A 19590-nucleotide genomic window follows, 5' to 3' on the forward strand; every position below is an offset into this window, starting at 1 on the left:
GACACTAAGAGGGAGAAGGAGCAATTTCTTTCTTGCTGAGGATTCCTCAAGGAGAAAAGCACTTAAAATTACATTGTATTAAAAAAAGGGGAAAAAAGAAGAGAGCACAACCAAGCACCAAGTTATCATCACATCTCTGAGGACCAAAAATGGGACTTAACCATGGCAGCATTATTGTCACCCCTCCCTGTGCTTCACTCCTGTGTAGCTCCGAGTGTAACCTATTTATTCCATTTACATGTGGGGCAAGCAGCCATTCGGAGCAAATTCAATTGAATCTCTCCTTATCTCCACTTCCTCCCTCAGCACTCAGTGCTGACTGAGAGGAGTCAATGGCCAAGAGTGGATCCCATCTTAGCGTTGTCATGGATACGCAGGCTTTGGTCTGTGGTGAGCTAGGGCCACTCAGGACCGTAAAGTGATTTTAGACTCTTTTCCTGGTTCTCTCAGTCGGGTTATGGTAAGTCTCTGAAGCTCCACAGTGAAAACGAGGCCAGGCAAGATGAGATTGGTAGCGCGAGAGAATTGATACAGCAGTCCCACACATCCACCCACATCTTTCTCTGGGGGCTCGAGCTGTCTTTTGTGAGAATGATGATTTCCATAGACGTGCTCATCAAGGAAGAGAGAGCTCATCACATTATAAAACAGTAACAGTAATAAAATAGGGAAGACTGGGGGAATCACTACAAATATTTGGTGACATGAATTTTCCAGACTTCCAATGAATTTGTTTAATTAACTGTATGAATCCCTAATTTTTGTCTCTTCGATCAAAAAGGTGTCAAAAAAAGAGATTGCACCTTTCTTTCTCCGTGTCCGTTTGTTGGTCTCTCACACACATGCAAACACACCATTTGTTCAGCTCAATTTTCAATTAGCCTTCCAAAGCTAAGTCACAGGACAATAACAAGCTCATGTAATTTAGATGTTCTGCGTGCATAAAAAAAAGCCGCCGTTCCTTTCATCTGGGTGATGTATCCCAGCCGCGCCGGTGTTTGGATGTAACTCAGACAGGAGGTTCAACGGGCGAGGGTGGATAAAGTGTTAAAATAATTTAAAAAAAACCTCACAAGAATAACACATAGACACACACGCAAATGAGCAGGTGTGTGGAGCAAGTAAACAGGCACACACGCAGACACACACATTGATATTCCCATATCTGTAGAACGATTTTCACATCAATGAGAGCTGAGCAAGGCATGAAGTGAGCTGGCAGGAGGATAGAGGGAATCAAAGTGCCCTCTGGGGACACAATAAGTGTTTTTTTTTTTTTTTTCAATAGTTTGTGCTTTTTTAGGCGGTGAGCTTTGTCAAATCTTGTTAATCTCAACAACTGAATCACAATGTTACCATATTCTTAGAATAAACCACCAACAGTGGTGATACACCCACTGTTTTCTCTGTGGTTATTAAACAATGTTGGAAATATACCTTCACTGAAGCATCTACAATAAAAACAAATGGTGCTGCATTTACAGTTTGACCACACTTTTAAGTACATGGAACTAAAGCTGATTATGCTCACTAAATAAAAAAACACATACAGGAATTGAGATACACAAACATCTTTCAGTACCAAACAGACTCAATGATGAAAGTCATTCATCTCAGCTGATTGCACTCATCCTGACCATCTGCCCTACAACTCAATCACCAATTAACAAACAGGATCATGTGCTTGTGTCTTCAGATTGCATGCACATAATAATTCTGTCCGTTAAACAAACTAAACAAATGGCTCCTGGAGGCTACTACGCTTATTACACTCTTGATTACAAAGGGAATGGACGGAGGGGATAGAGAACATTGTTAAAATTAGCATCTTTAGAGATCCTTCCCAGTGATCCTGGTGATGGGAGTACTGCACAGCTGTGAAATTTGTCCTAAGTATCTATTTGGCTTATTTAGTGGTGGTCTGGGTCAGTGCGTGGAGAAGTGTTTACAGCTGAGAAAATGTAGCACCAAAGGAAAGGGCTGTCTGATGGGAATTAAGCAGTAACAATGCTAAAAGTACAGCACATGCTTAAACTGATACTAATCATTTAAGGTAGACCTTATTTTCCGTTGCTAAAATACACTTTGCACACAACAGGCATCATTACTGCTCACCGACGATTGCACACACAAGATATACACGCCCAAACATACCACCCATTGCCTTTTGTCCATCCCTGACTTGTATTTGCCAAGTTTATTTTGAATTGAACTCTCTGTGCCTTACTCTCTGCTCTGAGTCCCTGTCCTTCAAGGGGCTATCAAGCCAGCATCCCAGAGGTATTTTCTCTAGCACATGGTCCTTCAAGATGAATTGATAGCCACCTTGAGGACAACATGCAGTTGGAGCATCATGATATCGTCGACATGTCAGTGCACTCCAGAACTCAGTGGAAGAGACATCCACCAGCCTTCTTTAATGATTGTGAAGTTGAATATCAACCTAAACCGACTATTTACACCAATCGCCCAACAGCACTAGTGTAAGGTGAGTGGAGACTGTGTCACCACATAGAAAGGCTCACCCTCTCAACTGTCATATGCTTCAGCTTCCCACCGCAGTAAACCTAGAAGCCAGATTAGTGAACATCTATATCAGGATGTTCGATCACTGCAGAAATAACTGGGCTTCAAACAGCGAGGTTGGAGGAAAGGTTAAAGCTTGTAGAGTTAGCATAAATGCAAAAGCAGCTTATGGAAGTCTAGCAGAGGAACATTGTCAACTGCTGGATGTGAAGGCATGGGAAGAGCTTCTCAGGGAACAAGAAAGACAAAGACGCCAGGCTCGTGCACGCATCAAACTAGAGAATCAGTTACTAAACAGTTATGGATGAAATGCTGCCTTAAAGACAAAGAAATTCAATTGGAGAGAGCCTTCGTCACCCCAGGGCTCCGCATTCATGACAGTGGTGGCCAGCATAATAAAAACATCCTGGACACTGTCGAGGGGAACATCTATGTTGACCATTGTTTGCAAAGCCTCATACCTGTCAACGAAGCAAGGACACTCATCAATCGAATGTGTGAGTTGATATCTGCTGGAGGTTTTGATATAAGGCAGTGGGCTAGCAACATCCCATCAGTTGTGCAGCACCTCCCTGTGGAAGGCAGAGCAGGCAGCACAGAACAGTGGCTTTCCCAATGCAGCCAAGACCCAAATGAACTAGCAGGTCTCTGTTGGAACTGCCTCACCGACTGCCTTGGATACAGAAATTGGCCTGTGGAGTGCGACACTGAGAAATGTCTTCACGGTGATAGCATCACAATATGTCCCACTGGGATATCTCATTCCATTCTCAACACGGGCTAAAATCCTCATCCAAGACCTGTGGAAAGCAGGGGTTGGTTGGGATGAGCAGATCCAAACAACTGATCGCACGCACTCAAATACACAGCCAAACATTCCACCTGCCTTGTGTCCATCCAAAACTATATTTGCCCAATTTTATTTTAAATTGAACTCTCTGTGCCTTACTGTCTGATCTGAGTCCCTGCCACCATCCCAGAGCTATTCTCTCTAGCACACTGACTAGATATAAGTAGCTCGTACAATCCCACTTCAAAAAACCAAAACTATCCCTTTAATAAAATGGTAACATTTCTGAGTATGGAATCGTCAGTTTTACATTTTGATTTTCAATTTTAAAATCACATTGATAAACTGAGATACTACAGACTATAAAAGCGCAGCTCGCTATTACTTTAATTGCGGCATAACCTGAATTTATTATCCATCCAGTCTGTGTTTTGTTTGTGTGTGCATGTTTTGGTGGGTACTGAGATGTGACAGTCAGGAGAAAGAGATGGTGTGGCTAAAGGCGACAGAGCATGAGGATGACAGCTACACCACACTCTCATTACCTTGTGTATTTTTAGCCTCTCCGTCTTCCTCCCAGTGTGTGTGTGTGTGTGTGTGTGTTTGTGTATGCGGGCACTTGGCCATGCTCCGTTGCCACTTTTGGGGCTCAGCTCCGGCTCTATCCTCTAACCCAGAATACTGACAACACGAGCAATCTGTTTCCTCTCACTGGAAGCTTGCCTGGTCAGTGACAGTCTTTATGGTATCCAGAAAAAAGGAGACAGCCAGCCAATGCAAACCCTGACAACATTACAGGAGCTAAAAATAGATTTTTTTTCAAATGACACAGACTACACACGGACAACGCCGCTCAATGTTTACATTTCAAAGAACACATATGCCTCCGCGCAATGTGCTTCAGATTCAGATGATAGGCAGTCCGTGGGGAACTTTGAACTTACAGTCGGGCTGTTTAACATGTAAATTTGGCATTCCAAACATTCAGTTTGTGCATATGCTCAGTAAATCTGCCTTCCTCCTCTACTTCTCCTTTTATGTCTATTCCCTGTCCCCTTTTCTGTCTCTCTGTTCAACCACTCCTACGATGACCTACAGCTGATTCCTAAAACTTAGCCCAACAGTCTGTCACCGTCATCAGTAAATGTCACCATTTGATGTTAACTGATTTGCCAAACCTGACTTACTCTTAAAAAAAAAAAAAGCCAATGCCAGCCTAAGAGTAAATGTCTGATTTCAGATTAGACATGTCCAAAATGGCAAATGTGTCCTTTACATCCAGGAAGAAGTATTTTCAATTCAACGCCTGAGCAACATTTTTGGCAAAGCAGAAGGACAAATACTGCCAGCAATATCCCTAAAAGATAAGCTGGAACATACACTAGTTCTAAAATATGAATCAGCTTTACTAATCAGCTCGAGATGAGACCGGATCTTCAAAAGTTTTAATCAATGAAGGAAAGACCTGACCTAAGCAGCTGCAAGCCCACAGACTACATCCAGTCTTCTACTTTAGTCAGACACCAACATGAGTTTTAGGTTTATTGTGTGAACAAATTTATGCATCAGTGCTGAAGGAGAAATGGACGGACAACCAGACAACCTAAATTTAGTTTGACAAGAGTGTAGAATATTATCTGGTCTTATAAAATGTGCTGCTGTTTATGTTGACACATACAAATAATAAGATTACAATAGGAGCTGATGCCAAACATTTACTTTCTAAATAAGCTATAAAGAAGAAGAAAATTTTGAGATAATAGAAATGTTTCATGATCAAATGTTACTGCTTGTCTTACTAGATTAGAGATCATTTGTGAGGTCATCTCATGTGTGCGTCTTTCAAGGCTAGAATAAATCAAATCTTAAATAAATCTTATTTCCCTCAATCACTTTCAAGGCTGCTCAGTCGGGAATTGATGTGTAGTCCCCCACCTCAAGAATGTCTCTGCTAAATGGATGTGTAAGTACAATATCAACGCTATCAGTTTCATTGTGACTCATGAAAGCCAGAATACGCACACTTTGGGGGGAAAAATAGTGTCAAAGGATTTTATACCATCTGTCCATTGATATACAGCAAATTGCTGTGTTGTAGCCCAGCCAGCTCTGTAATTACCACCATTTGCTCTGGAGAGGTTTTGGCTCAAAGTCAAAAATAAGTGGCACAATATTGTGCAATTTTAACTTCGCTATCTCATCTGTATCATAGTATGTCAAAAGTAGTAGTGGTTCAAAACAAGCGTCACTGCACAATAAGGATTTTTTTTAATCAAACTGGATTCAAAGCCATGTCACCTTCTGGCACATTTGTATGCATCCAATTAAAAGCTACAGATTACTTTTGCACCACTGGGGCAAAGGTCCCAAAGAAGGGCTAGAAACTGGATCACCAAGACAATACATCTGTATCCCACAACATCCTTCCCCTCAACGTAAGCAAAATACAGACTGTAATGATGACATTCATTTCACATCTCATGCACATTAAAGCTAATTCATAAACCTCTTTAGGCAGGAAATGATGGGGAAAATGAGTGGATTTGTAATTATATGCCAACAGTAGTTTGAGTAATGGAGTTAGTGAAGGGCACAAGTCAAGATCAAGGCACAAAAACTCAACAAGGCATGGTAAGTGCTGTAAAATGGCACGTCAAATGTGGGTTGTGATAATCAAAACTCCAGCAGTGAGCATTACACAGACAGAAAAGATTTAATTGGTCATGATAATCATCCCACAGCCAAATAAATCAGAGTAAATCAGCAGGTTTTTCAGTTGATATATTTATTTCGACACAAATGTACAGTGGAAGGCTGAGGCTGAAAAACCTGAGGATGGAGGTCATTTATATCCAATTAGGCCTCCAGCTTGGTTAAAAGAACAAAACACGCTCACAACTACATTCATTCAGTTCATGCATGCGTGACTGCTCGGCTGTGCGTGCGCACCAACACCCACACCGCACCACGACACTGCATTGCATTGCCACAGTAACAGAATACAGTTGAATCATTTACTGTGACTGATTGTCGAACAACAGCAGAAACCTTTGCTTTGATTAAGTCTCTGGTGTATTGTATCCCACAATGCACTGGGGCCTTTCACTGTACCTGCGATGAGGGAATAACTGGACCGGCTAGATGCTGAGGAACATTCAACAATTGAATAGCAGGGTTTGGTTGCCTAGCAACCGTGGCAGGAGCTGGTGATGATCTGGTAATTTTCAAAGTGCTTTTGTGTTATCTCGTTCGCTGACACCCTTTCCTGCCTCTTGTACTTTAAATTCAGGACAGAAAAAAAGTCGACGTATGTATCAGGACTGGTACGGGGGCTACAATGAGGGACTGGAGCAGCAGCGACGGCTGCGGCCGAAGTCGAACCTGTTAATAAGGGCACGTGTGTATGAGGGTCTTTCATGTTAATCGATTTATCTCGCACATGGTTAATGTGGAGCCCTTTGTGTGAAAGGGAGCCAGCTGGCGACAACTGCTGGGTTATTGACAGACTGCCGAGTGATCATTTGAACCTGCTTCCCAGAATTAATTTCATACATAAGTGGAGTCAAATATCTAAATGTCTATTTGCCCCTTTGGCCCCTCTGGAGATTGTCATGTCAATCTGCAAGTGAGGAGTTCAAGTGAGGGTAACTAAGACAACTATTAGAGAGGTAGGGGCTGGCAAAACAAAATTTTATTCAAGAGGCTAATGGGCACCAGCTATTGCAATTCGTCAAGGAGAGGACAAACCGGCTTTTATGGAACTCACTTTGACAATTCAATGCGGTGACGGTCCAGGAGTTAATAAAAACAAAGAGCGGAATCACTCTGATGAGGAGATTTGGTGTTTTTTTGACTCCAACTGGGGGATTTAAATTCACAACTGATGAATATTTTTAAGACAGAATTTAAACTAAAGTAATTTGGATTGAACCTGATAAATCAATTAAGTCTTTCTGGCTCAGTTGTAAGTGCTGTCTAAGTTGCTGCCCTTTAACTGAAACCGAGATGTGCTTCATCTTTATTCCACCGTTTCCCCAGTCCTGTCGGTCTCCCTCAACAATGTTCTGACATTTTTTGCCCTTTGATAACAATTAATTGCTTAGCCCCTGAACAGCGTGAGCCTACCTGGCTGCACAAAGGCTACAGAGAAAGAAATCTGGTCCAGCAGACAGACGGCTACTGTGCAACATGATCGCTGTACGAGAGCTTGCGCAAACTGCCCCTAGATTCAAGCTGAGCTGCAAGTTAAATGAATAGCTTCAAACACCCCTGAACCTGTCTGTTGGTTCTCAGCCATAAACAGTGAACCAAGACAGCAGGGTCAATATTGACAGCATATCACCAGATTTATGACTGAGCATGCACTGAATCCTAAAGACAAATTTGTTTTCACAGAGATGGGAACTGCTATCAGAGATAAAAAGGTTCTAAATGAGTATTGCAATACAGCTCGATCACTTTTTTGTCACCAGTAAGTAGGCTTGTCATAGATAATGTTCATGTTACCCCCGCTGCCATGAAAAAGGCACCATAGAGAAAATGGTGACACACTGGACACAATGACAATCAATCACCTGACAGGATGATAAGAAGTGTTCAGTCAGCTACACTGGGATCTGATGTACTTAAACACACACCTAATGAACAATATTCCAAATATGCATTAGAAATACTACTCAATCTTATACGTGTTATGTATCTTGAATTATGAGACATGTTTGTTATCTGTAACAGGTATTTGAGCTAGATGAGCATGAATATCACAATAGTATCGCTCACTTTGCAGTTTTTGCACACAAAAAGCAACTAAAAACCATTTAACAACCACACAACGTTAAAGGAGGACAGCTGTGAAATGCGCTGAATTATAATTTAATATTTGAAAATACTGTTTGATGTAATTTGCCAGACTGACACAGTTGTTTGACATAGACACAGTGTGGCAGGGAACATAAAATTACATATTAAATTGATGAATATAAGTTCAGATGCAAATGCAGAGCTTTCCTTTCCCAAAATAAGATCATCTGTGTCAGGTTCTGCTGTGTGTTTTGGGTGAGGTTAATTGATTGGGATGTGTCATTAATTATTTTCATAAATAGGCTATTTCTTTAGGCAACACTCTTATGTCTAATACTCATTAAAAAAGCTGTTTATACTGTGTCCTTGTTTGAACAGTTAAGTCAAGCAATTATTTCTGTATCCATGAGAGTCCTCAGAGGCTGTCTGTCTTCAGACCTTTTCTCAGGCCTTGTTAGCTGAAGTGTGTCAGGTGCATCCTGGAAGCTTGTGATACTGTGGGATCTAAATCTCCCTTTCAACTTGTCATGTCCTTCCTTCTCTCTCTTTCCAATCATTCCTGCCACTTCTCACTGTATGCAAAAAGAAATGCAACAAAGACAATCGTAGAAATACACCTGGAAAATGAAAAAAACAAAAAACACTTCTGTTCTTCAGTCCAAATTCAACCTGAGTCTCTAAAGCCATTAAATAATTGTTTCATCCTCTCCACTTGGCAAAAACACCCAGCGCAGACGATTCTGGGAGCAGACAGTTCAATATAAAATCCAACCAATTATGCTTGCGTTCCAGTGGCTCTCTAAGCAGTGCTGAATTATCATTCATGTCACTACTGTCTACATCACAACTCCAGCAGACGTCACACAGACACATTTCTTGGTGGCACCACGCTGTCAGAGCCACGAGTCTCATAATCCCTTGGCAGTTTCTATAATACTGTGGCACTGATTCTCTAAAATTGATTTAGAAAAGAGAATTTAATTGCTATCCATCATAGTCATTGCCACATACGCAGTAGATTGTGCATGTTGCAAAATAGTTGAATTTAGTGGCTATTAAGCGTGCAGAAAACTGTTGTTTAAAAACCCATTAATGCTGGCGCTATTTACAGCTATAAACCAAATTTCAGCGATCAGTCGACCACAACGGTCCACAATAGCTCAACAGTGAAAGAATTTACTCTCCCCATTTGGTCCCAGACATTTCTAATCAACAGCAGACTAAATCTCAGCTCCAGCAGCCATGGAATAATTGAAAATGTGCTTCGTGGAACCCTGTTAGATTTATGAGAGACCAATCGCTACCGATTTATTTTCAGAAAGCGCCTGTGTTTTATGGTTTTCACGCACAGTTTTTCTCCCTGCTGCTCTCTGAATCAAACAGTGTCTATATGGGAGGTGTGAAGCTGTGTGTGTTGGAGGGGTGGAGAGGGAGACGAAGACACACAGATACACACACACACACACACACACACACACACACACACACACACACACACACACACACACACACACACACACACACACACACACACACACACACACACACACACACACACACACACACACACAGACTTATAGACTGTCAAATGCCAGACAGGTGGGTGACCAGACAGACAGAAGGAAACTAGGTATGACACAGACAGCCCAGAGATAGCAGGACATTCTCACTCCATTTTGGCCATACAGATGGAGGTTAAGATCTTCCAACTTCTAATCTATTAATAATATCTGAGGTTTTAGAGTTATATTCAGACTGGCTGGAACATCAACTATCCACAATTCAATGTGATCTGTTCAGCCCACAGTCACAAAAATCCAGGCCTCACACCTGTAAGACATGTCTCACATTTCTGGAGTATATCACTTGAGTATATTTGTGCTTCCTACCATATTCTTTGGATACTGTAGCATCTACTTGAAATGATGACTGTGTTTTGTGGCTTTACTGGCGACAAGATGTATAGGGGACTACTGCTTTTGTATGGTTGTGTTCAAATATCAAGTGGTTGATTTCTTTACCCTGATGGTCAACACATTATTTGTACATGTAGACAGTGGCAATTTTAGTTGGTTGAAACACAAATTCACACTTATTATTCCAGATTAGTTCATCAGCATGCCCCGGGGTGTAAGAATGGCTTTAATTTAGGATGTTTCTACATGATATATGGAGCGTATGAACAACATTGTATGTATTTCAAAGTTCAGTGGTTTTTGTGCTGAATGTAGATTATTATGTTATTTACATTTATCCTGGAGGACCCATCTCAGCTATGGGGGCCAGAATAACTAAATTCAAAGAATTTATAAAATTAAAGTCAGCATAATACATGAAATCCAGATGTGTGTCAGTAGACACGTTCCAGACAGAAATCAGGTTTAGAAGCACATCATTGTGTTGTTGGAAAGGCATACCTCAACTACAGTGGTTTTGGCTGCCTTGCACATTGGTTGGTTGAAGTTTCTGGCTGTTTTCCTGACAGAGAAGAGGAAGAAATAGGTGATATTAAAACAAACAAGCAAGTAAATTGAAAAACCCTCATTGTCATAACTAATATTCACACCAAGCAGTTAGATTACTGGAAGATACTGCTCTCTTGTGGAGAAAGACTTTACTACAGCTACTAATTTCCATAATTCACACATGCTCAGCTGGTGCAAAGTACTTGACTGGTGCTACATGGATGAGCCTAAACCTAAATTAGATTGTGTTGGTAATAATGAGGATATCCACAACAGGTGTAATTAGTGATTTATTATCTTGGCTTTCCTGAATGAAACTAAATTAGCAATAATGACTGATGATCCAAACCCTACCGTGAAACAAGTGTGCTGTCTGAATGATTCAAGATACCGAAATTGATGTAAATACTATGAAACTCAGCAGAAGCAAAAGAAAACCATGGAACTGATTGTACAGATTAGAATCAGTTCATACAGCACAGCTCTCAAAGATCAAATCAAAAGCAAGGTCAAGGTCAAACTAAATGAACACCCGCTGCTAGAACATCTGAGAAATGCAAACTACTGTTTCACTCTCACTGCAACGATGTTTGCACAACAATCAGTCTGTGCTGACTGTTGTGCAAACACAACCTTGGCGAGTTAAGGATAGTCTCATATACTCTGAAGCAGGGAGAAGCTGAATCCTTTTCAAGACAAATACTTGCATGTCTGTGCTATTGATTTAGCTCAATGCGATCAAAACACCTTGCTTGCACACCATGTACCTGAAAATAATGTTTCCAGCCTTGTCAGCTTTCCAAGCCTTGATCAGAGCAAAGTCTCCAGTGATGGCCTTTTCCATGATGTAGTGCCTTCCGTTGAAGTCCTTTACCTGTGCACAACAACAACACATTTCATGGAGTGAGTGGCACTGGATGCAGCTGAGGAAGAATATGGTGACCTGTTTTACTGCATTTTCAGACTTGGCCCACATACTTGAGTCCAGACCTAGATAAGTCTTCCCTGCCCCCAAAAGTCAAGAGTATGACAAACATTTATGGCAAAGCTTTACACCATCTACATTCCATTTGTGAAAAGCATTATTTTTGCAAACATGAAGAACTTCCGATTTCTTTTTTACCATTATCATGGCCTGCTGCAACATGAAAATCAAACCAGTCAAACAAGTTGCAACTTTCTTTTGAAAGTCATGCAGCCTTTCCCCTGTAATAAGTTCTGTGCTGTGCTCTCGATGCATACATTCACATTACAAACTTAAGCCCTCCTTAAGTGTGTTTTTACAATGTATGGTCTACTCTGACACATGATGTGTCATGGATGGATGACATGGATGGATGGATGTGGTTGAACTCATCATTTGAGTGATTTGTTCAACCCATCACTTTATGCATCTTCCACTGCATGGAGAGAACTGCAACACATCACAGTGAAGCTCTTGGAAGCGAATAATAAAAACATTTGCAGTAATCCCCAGGAAAAGAGAGTTTGCATTGACTTCATGATAGGCTTGATGGCACAGCCACCACAGGGACGACAGCACTCTCACCTCTCTCTTCTCACTGGCGATAGCAATGCTGCCATCTTTGTTGTACTTAATAGGAGAGCCTCCCTCTTGGATCAGTGTGCCATAGCCGGTGGCTGTGAAGAAGGCTGGAATCCCTGCACCCCCAGCCCTGATCCTCTCTGCAAGAGTACCCTGTGAGGGAGAAGGCGACATGTTAAAAGAGGAGTGCAACATAAATATGCACTGCATGCCTTTCTTATTGTCAAGGCTTAATACATATACCATGAAGTCTGATCTTTTAGATGTTTGAATTTAACATGTCAATTCTGCTTGAGGAAATTTGGTTTGTGAATGTGTGATTTCAAAATTCACGTCTAAACTTTTTTCTGACCCACCTGCGGCGTCAGTTCAACTTCCAACTCCCCTGCCAGATACTGCCGCTCAAACTCTACATTCTCCCCAACGTATGAGGAGATCATCCTCTTGATCTGCTTAGTCTTGAGCAGCAGGCCCAGGCCAAAGTTATCCACTCTGAAGAAAACACACACACAAACACACACAGTTGTGTTTCCATCAGTTTTTCCATCAACATTACATTTCAAACAATTCATCACGATATGGACTCAAGGCTGTCACCTCTATGACAATACTACACAGCATCTTAAAGATTGCCAACACTTACGCAATCATATTCATATTTGGAATCAGTTTAGGACATTTGTAAACATTTGTTGTCACTCTGACATAATTTTTTTTTCTGTTGATTTGAGTCAAATACACTTAAATTCCACTGAGTTCCCTCCACCGTTCACATCTCATTTGTTCCAACTCTTTTACCACGTCCTAACTAGGTCACATTGCCATAAATGCCGAGAGGTGTTATTAAAGGTCGTAACTGGGTCAAACCAAATGATACAGCTCTTTTTCGGTGATCTTAAAGACAGACAGAGCCTAGTGCATCTACAGCCTATCCAGACTAGTGGAGTAGCCAGTGAGACATTCATTTGTAAGCATCTATTTGTTTATCAGCTGGGAAAAATCACTACAAAATATCATTAGAGGGGTGATGAACTGCGGACTGCGCTGTAATGAAGCTGCAATGCTCATCTTGGTCTCAAGTCTGGGTTACACCGGCTCCACAAAGCACAACAGGATATCACACATTTAGATCATCAAACCTGGACAAACCATCATGATTTGACAGTGCTGTGAACACTCCTTTGTGACTTTCTGTGACCAAAGAAAGTTACTGTGTCACTAGGGTTGTTGAAATAGTTATAAAGTGGCCCAGTAGCTATGAGAGGACCTACTGTGTGTGGCTGGTCAGCCATGAACTAATGAAGCCATGGTCTTAGTCATAAGACTTTATGGAGCATATAGTAAAAATGTTTTAAACAGGGTCCTGTCTTATGATACAAGTATAAAAGTAAAATCATACATCTCGTTTTATATTTCCAACCCAGTCTGATTACAAGCAACACTGCTCTGAGAACAAAGCATAATCAAATCAAGTCAGTTTCAATGACCAACTTAATAAAATAAAAAAGTTTTACTGAATGTTAATGTAAGAGCACGTATCCAGAAATAGTTTGTGCTGTCACTGCTGCTACTGATCAGAGCCAAGAGGAAAGCTGATCTTTGTGAGGGGTGGGTTCTCCTTCTTTTCTCTGGCCCAATAAGATGAGATTCAGGAGCTGCTGCTTTGTCCTTAACTGGGACCTCAGGTCAGCTGACAAATATCTAGGCCATGTGCACTCAGAATACCAAAAACAGATGACTGTTTGATGATGAGGCGTGTGCACTCTTCTACCGGGGGCAAAGAATCAAAAGGCAAGCTTTCCAAGTTAAATACTTAATACTCACTTATCAGAGCAGTTTCCAGCATTAAACACAACTTCTTGAGCACAAATTGCCTTTTATATTGAATCTGCTCTGCTTGTGTCACATTCCTGAAACAGCTGATTTAAGAATAAATATCAAGCTGCAGGGGGACGCAATTCTTGCACAGCTCAATAATATCTTTTTGTGTAAGGCTGAATCCCTCCCATCTCATATGACAGAAAGTGTCTCCTGTATCCATGCAAACGAATGGACACATGAAGGACGCACCAAATGAAAGCAATTTCTTAAACCTCTCATGTACGGCAGCAATTCCAAAACCAAAATTACACTTAACCCTCACTGTTACTAAAAATAGGTCAGCAACATCTATTGTTCAAACATCATACAGTGTCCATGGATGAGTGGAACTGTTTCCTTTATTCTTTTGTATAGATCCATGAGAGACTGTTAAGGAAAGTCCTTCCATTTGCAAAACTTCGTCCATCACATTTTCTTAAATTAACATCCACACTTCCTCTTTGCACTAGATATGCAGTCTGTGTTGGGAGAACCTGTGCTTATATCAAAGTGCTCACAGCAGCAAAGAATGCCCTCTCCATTGTTATGTCTGCATTCTTCCTTATTTCTGAGAGGACAAGTATCTCATATTACGTTTTTGGCATGTTTCATTGAAGAGGATTAACAATCCACTCAGGCATTCAAGAAGTGGCGAGCAGAGGACGGGGAGATTTCAGCATTAGGAGTCTTCTCTCTAAAATTACATGTTACATAACTACTTCTTCCCCTTCGAGGCCTCCTCCCCACAGAACCAGGAAATGCAAACACAATTCAGCTGTGATCAAGAAAACGGCGGGTATACAGTACACAGGCCTGGCTGCTTTTATAAAACTAGAATAATGAATGACCGTCATGTGTAACACCTTCCTGCCAACGTCAGTGTACCTCTCATTTTTCAGCTCACTTCTCCTTGTTGCAATACAAGCCAGAGGCGTGCCTGTCTCTGTGTATAAGCCCCAGTCAATCTAGTATAGAGGGAAAGCATGTGCTCGAGGGTATTATATACACTACAAACTAAATAAACATACAGACTACATGTAGACTGTAATATGCACATAAACCGTATGTTCAAACTTGCTCAGAAACGACACAAAAGAGACCTTGTGGCCACTATTTGCAAGTAGCTACGATCTTGGCCAGCAGCAGGTGTCTGCAGAGGGAAAAATATTCAGAGGAGCAATGACTGTTCAGGGGGATGGCCAGGCTCAAGCAAACATTTTGAGGGCATGTTCCAACAATCAATATTCACCAAAAATCAAAGTTCACAAGAAAAGTCTTGTAAAAAGCACACTAAGCACATAGTGCAGGACATAGTTTTTTAGGCTAAAACAGCTACAGGTATAGAGAAGAGTATTAAAACAGTGTGTGCAGAGACTCTGAAGACATTTTGATCTTCCTACTCCACAACTCTGGCATTTGGCGTGCAGTAAGAATCAGTGTGCTACCACTTGACTCACTGATTCGAAACCTCAATTTTACAGTACCGTCAGCAATTACAGTAGCTGATCCCCATCACTGGTCTAGGTAAAAAGAATGTATTAAACAGGAGCTTCCTCAAAATAGGCACGATTAACTTTGGCAATCCACCCTTTCAGCAATACCAGTCCATGTAGTCACGTAAAGAGGTTAACCAGACATGACATTCACTATAGACTTTCTAATTTTGGTTGCGTGTAGAAGGCAGTTTTCCAAAAAGATGCTCCAAAGATGTGCAGCTTTTTGTATCAAGCTTTGTAACAAAAAGGTAACAAAATAAACAAAATTCATAAAGCTCAGCAATTACAGTTTCCACTTGAAAATCAAATTTGGGTTAAAATTTAACATTTTTTTAAGCCAGTGCTTTGAATGTAAAAATAGTGTAACAAACACAAAATTGTGTGTGGTGTTGAAAAATGTATGATTTAAAATAGCAGCCTATAGTCAGAGGAAAAAAACATTATTTTTGCAGGATCTTTTTAATATCTAAGTAGCTAAGCTGAGGTTTTGGTCACTGTCTCAAGTTTCAGTGTTGCTATGTGAACAATTCAGATAAAACTATGCTTACCGAGTGGCAGCACATCAGGATTCAATTACGGAAACTGACTGCAACATGAAAACTGTTTCCAAGTCTGCAAGAGGCATCAACATTCTGCTGAACCCAGCAGATTAAATTACTACGTGTTACGTTCGAGATACTGCATATCAAGGTGTGCAATAAAAACACAAAACACTTAAAGGGAATTAAGGTCAGCAGCTGATAGCCATGTGCCAGAGGGGAAACGTAAAGTCCATCCAACTGAGAGCAAAGACAGACAACACACACATAATATCACCTGACCACTGAAGGAGTGGCCGTTGCTTTCATCACAACTTTTCCTTGTGCTTGTATTCTGATAACTTATCAGAAGCTTAATTCTGGGAAACTTTCCAGGTCCACGCTGTCTGTTTGAAAAAACAGTAACAAGGTTAGGAGCACGTCTCCAGTGTGAATTTAAAGTCACAGACTCCTTTGACTGCCCATTCAAAACTCCCCGGGCACCAGGAGAGGTACACAGATTGCAGTGGCAGAGGCCAGGGGAGAGTCTCACGCACTGACACTGACTGCTCTGATAGCCCATCCTAACATTTATTAGAGGCAATAAACAGGAATGTAACAGACCACAAACCGAGTAACCCTGTGTAAAGGTCAACCGAAAGAAGCAACAACTTTTTTCATGTCACTGGGGCATTAACAGTATTCAATCTGATTCAATTCAAAGACAAGGTTTTAAATATGCTGAAAGAGTTGACCCCTTGAACATTTAAGATTGCAACCAGAGCCAGACTGAACTTGATTTTCAGTTTTATGGCAAATCTTCTACTAAAACAGAAATAACACACAATGTGATACACGACACTGCTAACATTTCCCGAGCCAGGCGTGAAATGCAAACACAATGGGAAGTACATAAACAAACTCATATCTGTCAACACATTTATTCTTGGGATTTCAGAGTGGTGGTGATGGTGTTAAATTAATATCAAAATCAAGCACCACCATGGAATACACTGCATGGTTTAAGCACACGGACACAGGTATGAGTGCTTTGCATGCATGTATGGTGCACACATGCTTCTTCCCCTCCACACACACACGCACGCACGCACGCATGTACACACGCACGCACTTACCCTGCATTGTTGCTGACTGCAGTGAGACCCTTAACGCCAGTCTTCAGCAAACCGTTGATAAGATTCTCTGGGATACCACATAATCCAAAACCTGTGTGAGAAAGCAATGCACATTAAACAAAAATGGAAGAAACCTACAAATCTCAGAAACAGATGATGTCTCCAGCTGTTACAGATCACACAGGAAAACCCCAAGTGCAATAACAATAACCTTGAATCAAACACCAGGTAATCCTAGTCCTGTTTGTAGAACATGTTGGTCAACATTTCTAATATTACACCGAGTGAAGCAGTCTGAGTTTTTTTTTTCCCCTGAGACAGAAATGTGACACAATGGAAAATGTTTTGCAATGTCACTCGGAGCTTGACTATAAATAAGAGCTGTGGAATCTGTGCGTGCTCTGTCTGTGGATGCTGATCAACCACCACGCCGGGCTGAGTTCAAGCTCACTTTGTTTGTGAAGCGGTCACTGCAGATTGTTTTCCCTAGTCCATAGCTGTGTGTATGCGACCATCCAACGACTTACCTCCCACCAGTAAGGTCGCTCCACTCGGGATGTCTTTGACTGCCTCGGTGGGATCTGAGTAGAACTGTGAGCTTCTCTTGCTGGAGGTCGAAAAGTGGCAGCCGCAGGTCTGCAGAAAGCAGAATAAGAGGTGAACAAACCCTCACAAAACGCATTCATCTAGTTTTTCTAAAAGAGCCACACCAAGCAACAAAAACTCATTGTAAGTGATTCGGGATAAAAGCATATCAGTGTAATGCTTCATTAAAATGATATTAGCTGCAAAAAGTGGCCGGCTGCCTGAGGACAGCTAATACGTTTGCACAGTTTCAGTGCCTGGCCCAGTTTATTCAGTTGAGGAAGGGAAAGATAAGCAACACCGCTGAACAAATCCTACGACAAAAGGGGCAGAGATATCGGGTAACCCACAGCCAAGAGCCCAAACCCAACAGTTAGCTGAGGACTCAGATTCAAAATCCTCTGTGTCAGTGCTGATTGTTTACAGTCATACCTGTGATGATAAGACCAATTAATCTGGCAAAATATTTTGTTGTGTTTGCCACCATTCATTTCCCAGACAGTGGTGGAACTACATGGAAATTCACTATACCGCCTCCAGTATTTTGGTGCAGATTCTGTGCGAATTACAACTGCACTGCAATATGTAATACTGACATCTTATATTACATTTTTGTGATTTCTAAATGCTGAACTATTTAGATCCCTATTGGTCAGACTTGAAGGAGGAAGCTCCAAACTTCTTTATCTAGACATGCAGTTAGCATGTACACCTTGTTGTGCAATATTGTTTACAAAATGAAAAAAATGCACATTTGCCCTTTATGAAAGGCGTCATCCTGATGGTTTACAACTGGCCAAAGGGTTCAAATTACTATATCAACTGCAGTAACATCTTGAGGTCACGAAGGCAATTAAGGCACTAAGATGTGGGACTTCCCATTTGTTCCTCCAATGATTAAACACAAGGTCTACCTTCACTGATCAGACTTTCACAAAATGCAGTCATGTTCTACTCAATCACACTCCACTGCTTTCCTCATTAGCTCTTAGATATCACACTAATTTCTGAAATAACACCATAGACAGACATGACTATATAATGTCTAGACTATGGGCACTGACTAAAAGAAACATGACGGAAGTATTGTAATGTGTGTGTGTGTGTGTGTGTGTGTGTGTGTGTGTGTGTGTGTATGTGTAAAGCTATGATGATAGAGGTGGAATATGCAAGTACTACCACTACACACAGTTAGCTGTTTGACTAATGTACATCATATGGTTTGAGTCTCTGATCGATGCAATGTCGTATGAGCTAAAACAATCAAATTCACATGATTGTTTCATTGTTGATTGTTCAAATTCACATCAACAATATGTAGTACGGCTGAGAAATGCGTGGACGGTAAACTCAGATAAAACAACAAGAATATGTGAAGATTGCTAACGTTACATTGTTAAGCTAAATTCACTTTATTTCGAAATGCTGGACGACAAAAGGGAAAAAACCCTTCCTAATATGTGACCTTTTAATCTTGCCCACCCATTTTGCAAACATCTTCTTTCAACCGAGTTACTCAGTAAACTCATTAGCTTACCGCTACCGTTTAAATACCGACCTTGCTCAGCTGGAGATTAACGAAGTCTAATTTGGCTCTGCTGGGACCTGAGAGGTGTTTGAAGAATATATTCGTCGCTCCGCACAGAGCTCTGAGGGCCGCCATGTTTTGGAGCTACAAACGGTGTATGAGTCGAGGAGCAGAATGAAAGCTCCAGGCGGTGGACGACAGATGATGAGAGGAGGACGCAAAATGTGGCTGCAATGATAGCGCTGCTAGCTCACACGCCGACAAGTAAGCGCTTCAATGACATTGGCTGGTGTCTCAATGGGCTGGACTAGCACAAGTGGAAGCAGAGAGGCTCGGCAAG

General features: G+C 41.3%; 1 protein-coding gene across 2 annotated transcripts in view; it reads right to left on the reverse strand.

Moving 5' to 3' along the window:
* oxct1a (3-oxoacid CoA transferase 1a) overlaps positions 1–19546 on the reverse strand; it is a 44041-nt gene extending 24495 nt beyond the window's left edge. Inside the window, exons 1-7 of one of the 2 annotated variants that reach the window (XR_011602286.1) lie at positions 19281–19526; positions 17665–17773; positions 17138–17228; positions 12484–12619; positions 12131–12280; positions 11349–11455; positions 10534–10594 (exon numbers count right to left, since the gene is read on the reverse strand). Coding sequence is in view for 1 of the 2 variants with exons in the window: in XM_070964154.1 (XP_070820255.1) it covers positions 10534–10594; positions 11349–11455; positions 12131–12280; positions 12484–12619; positions 17138–17228; positions 17665–17773; positions 19281–19385 (759 nt within the window). In the remaining variant the exon portion in view is untranslated. Of the gene's footprint in view, positions 1–10533; positions 10595–11348; positions 11456–12130; positions 12281–12483; positions 12620–17137; positions 17229–17664; positions 17774–19280 lie in introns of both variants that reach the window. The other variant, XM_070964154.1, reaches the window with a different exon arrangement.
* Between the last annotated feature and the right edge of the window lie 44 nt (positions 19547–19590).

The sequence above is a fragment of the Chaetodon trifascialis genome, chromosome 6, assembly GCF_039877785.1.
Source record: "Chaetodon trifascialis isolate fChaTrf1 chromosome 6, fChaTrf1.hap1, whole genome shotgun sequence".
NCBI classification, from domain to species: Eukaryota; Metazoa; Chordata; class Actinopteri; order Chaetodontiformes; family Chaetodontidae; genus Chaetodon; species Chaetodon trifascialis.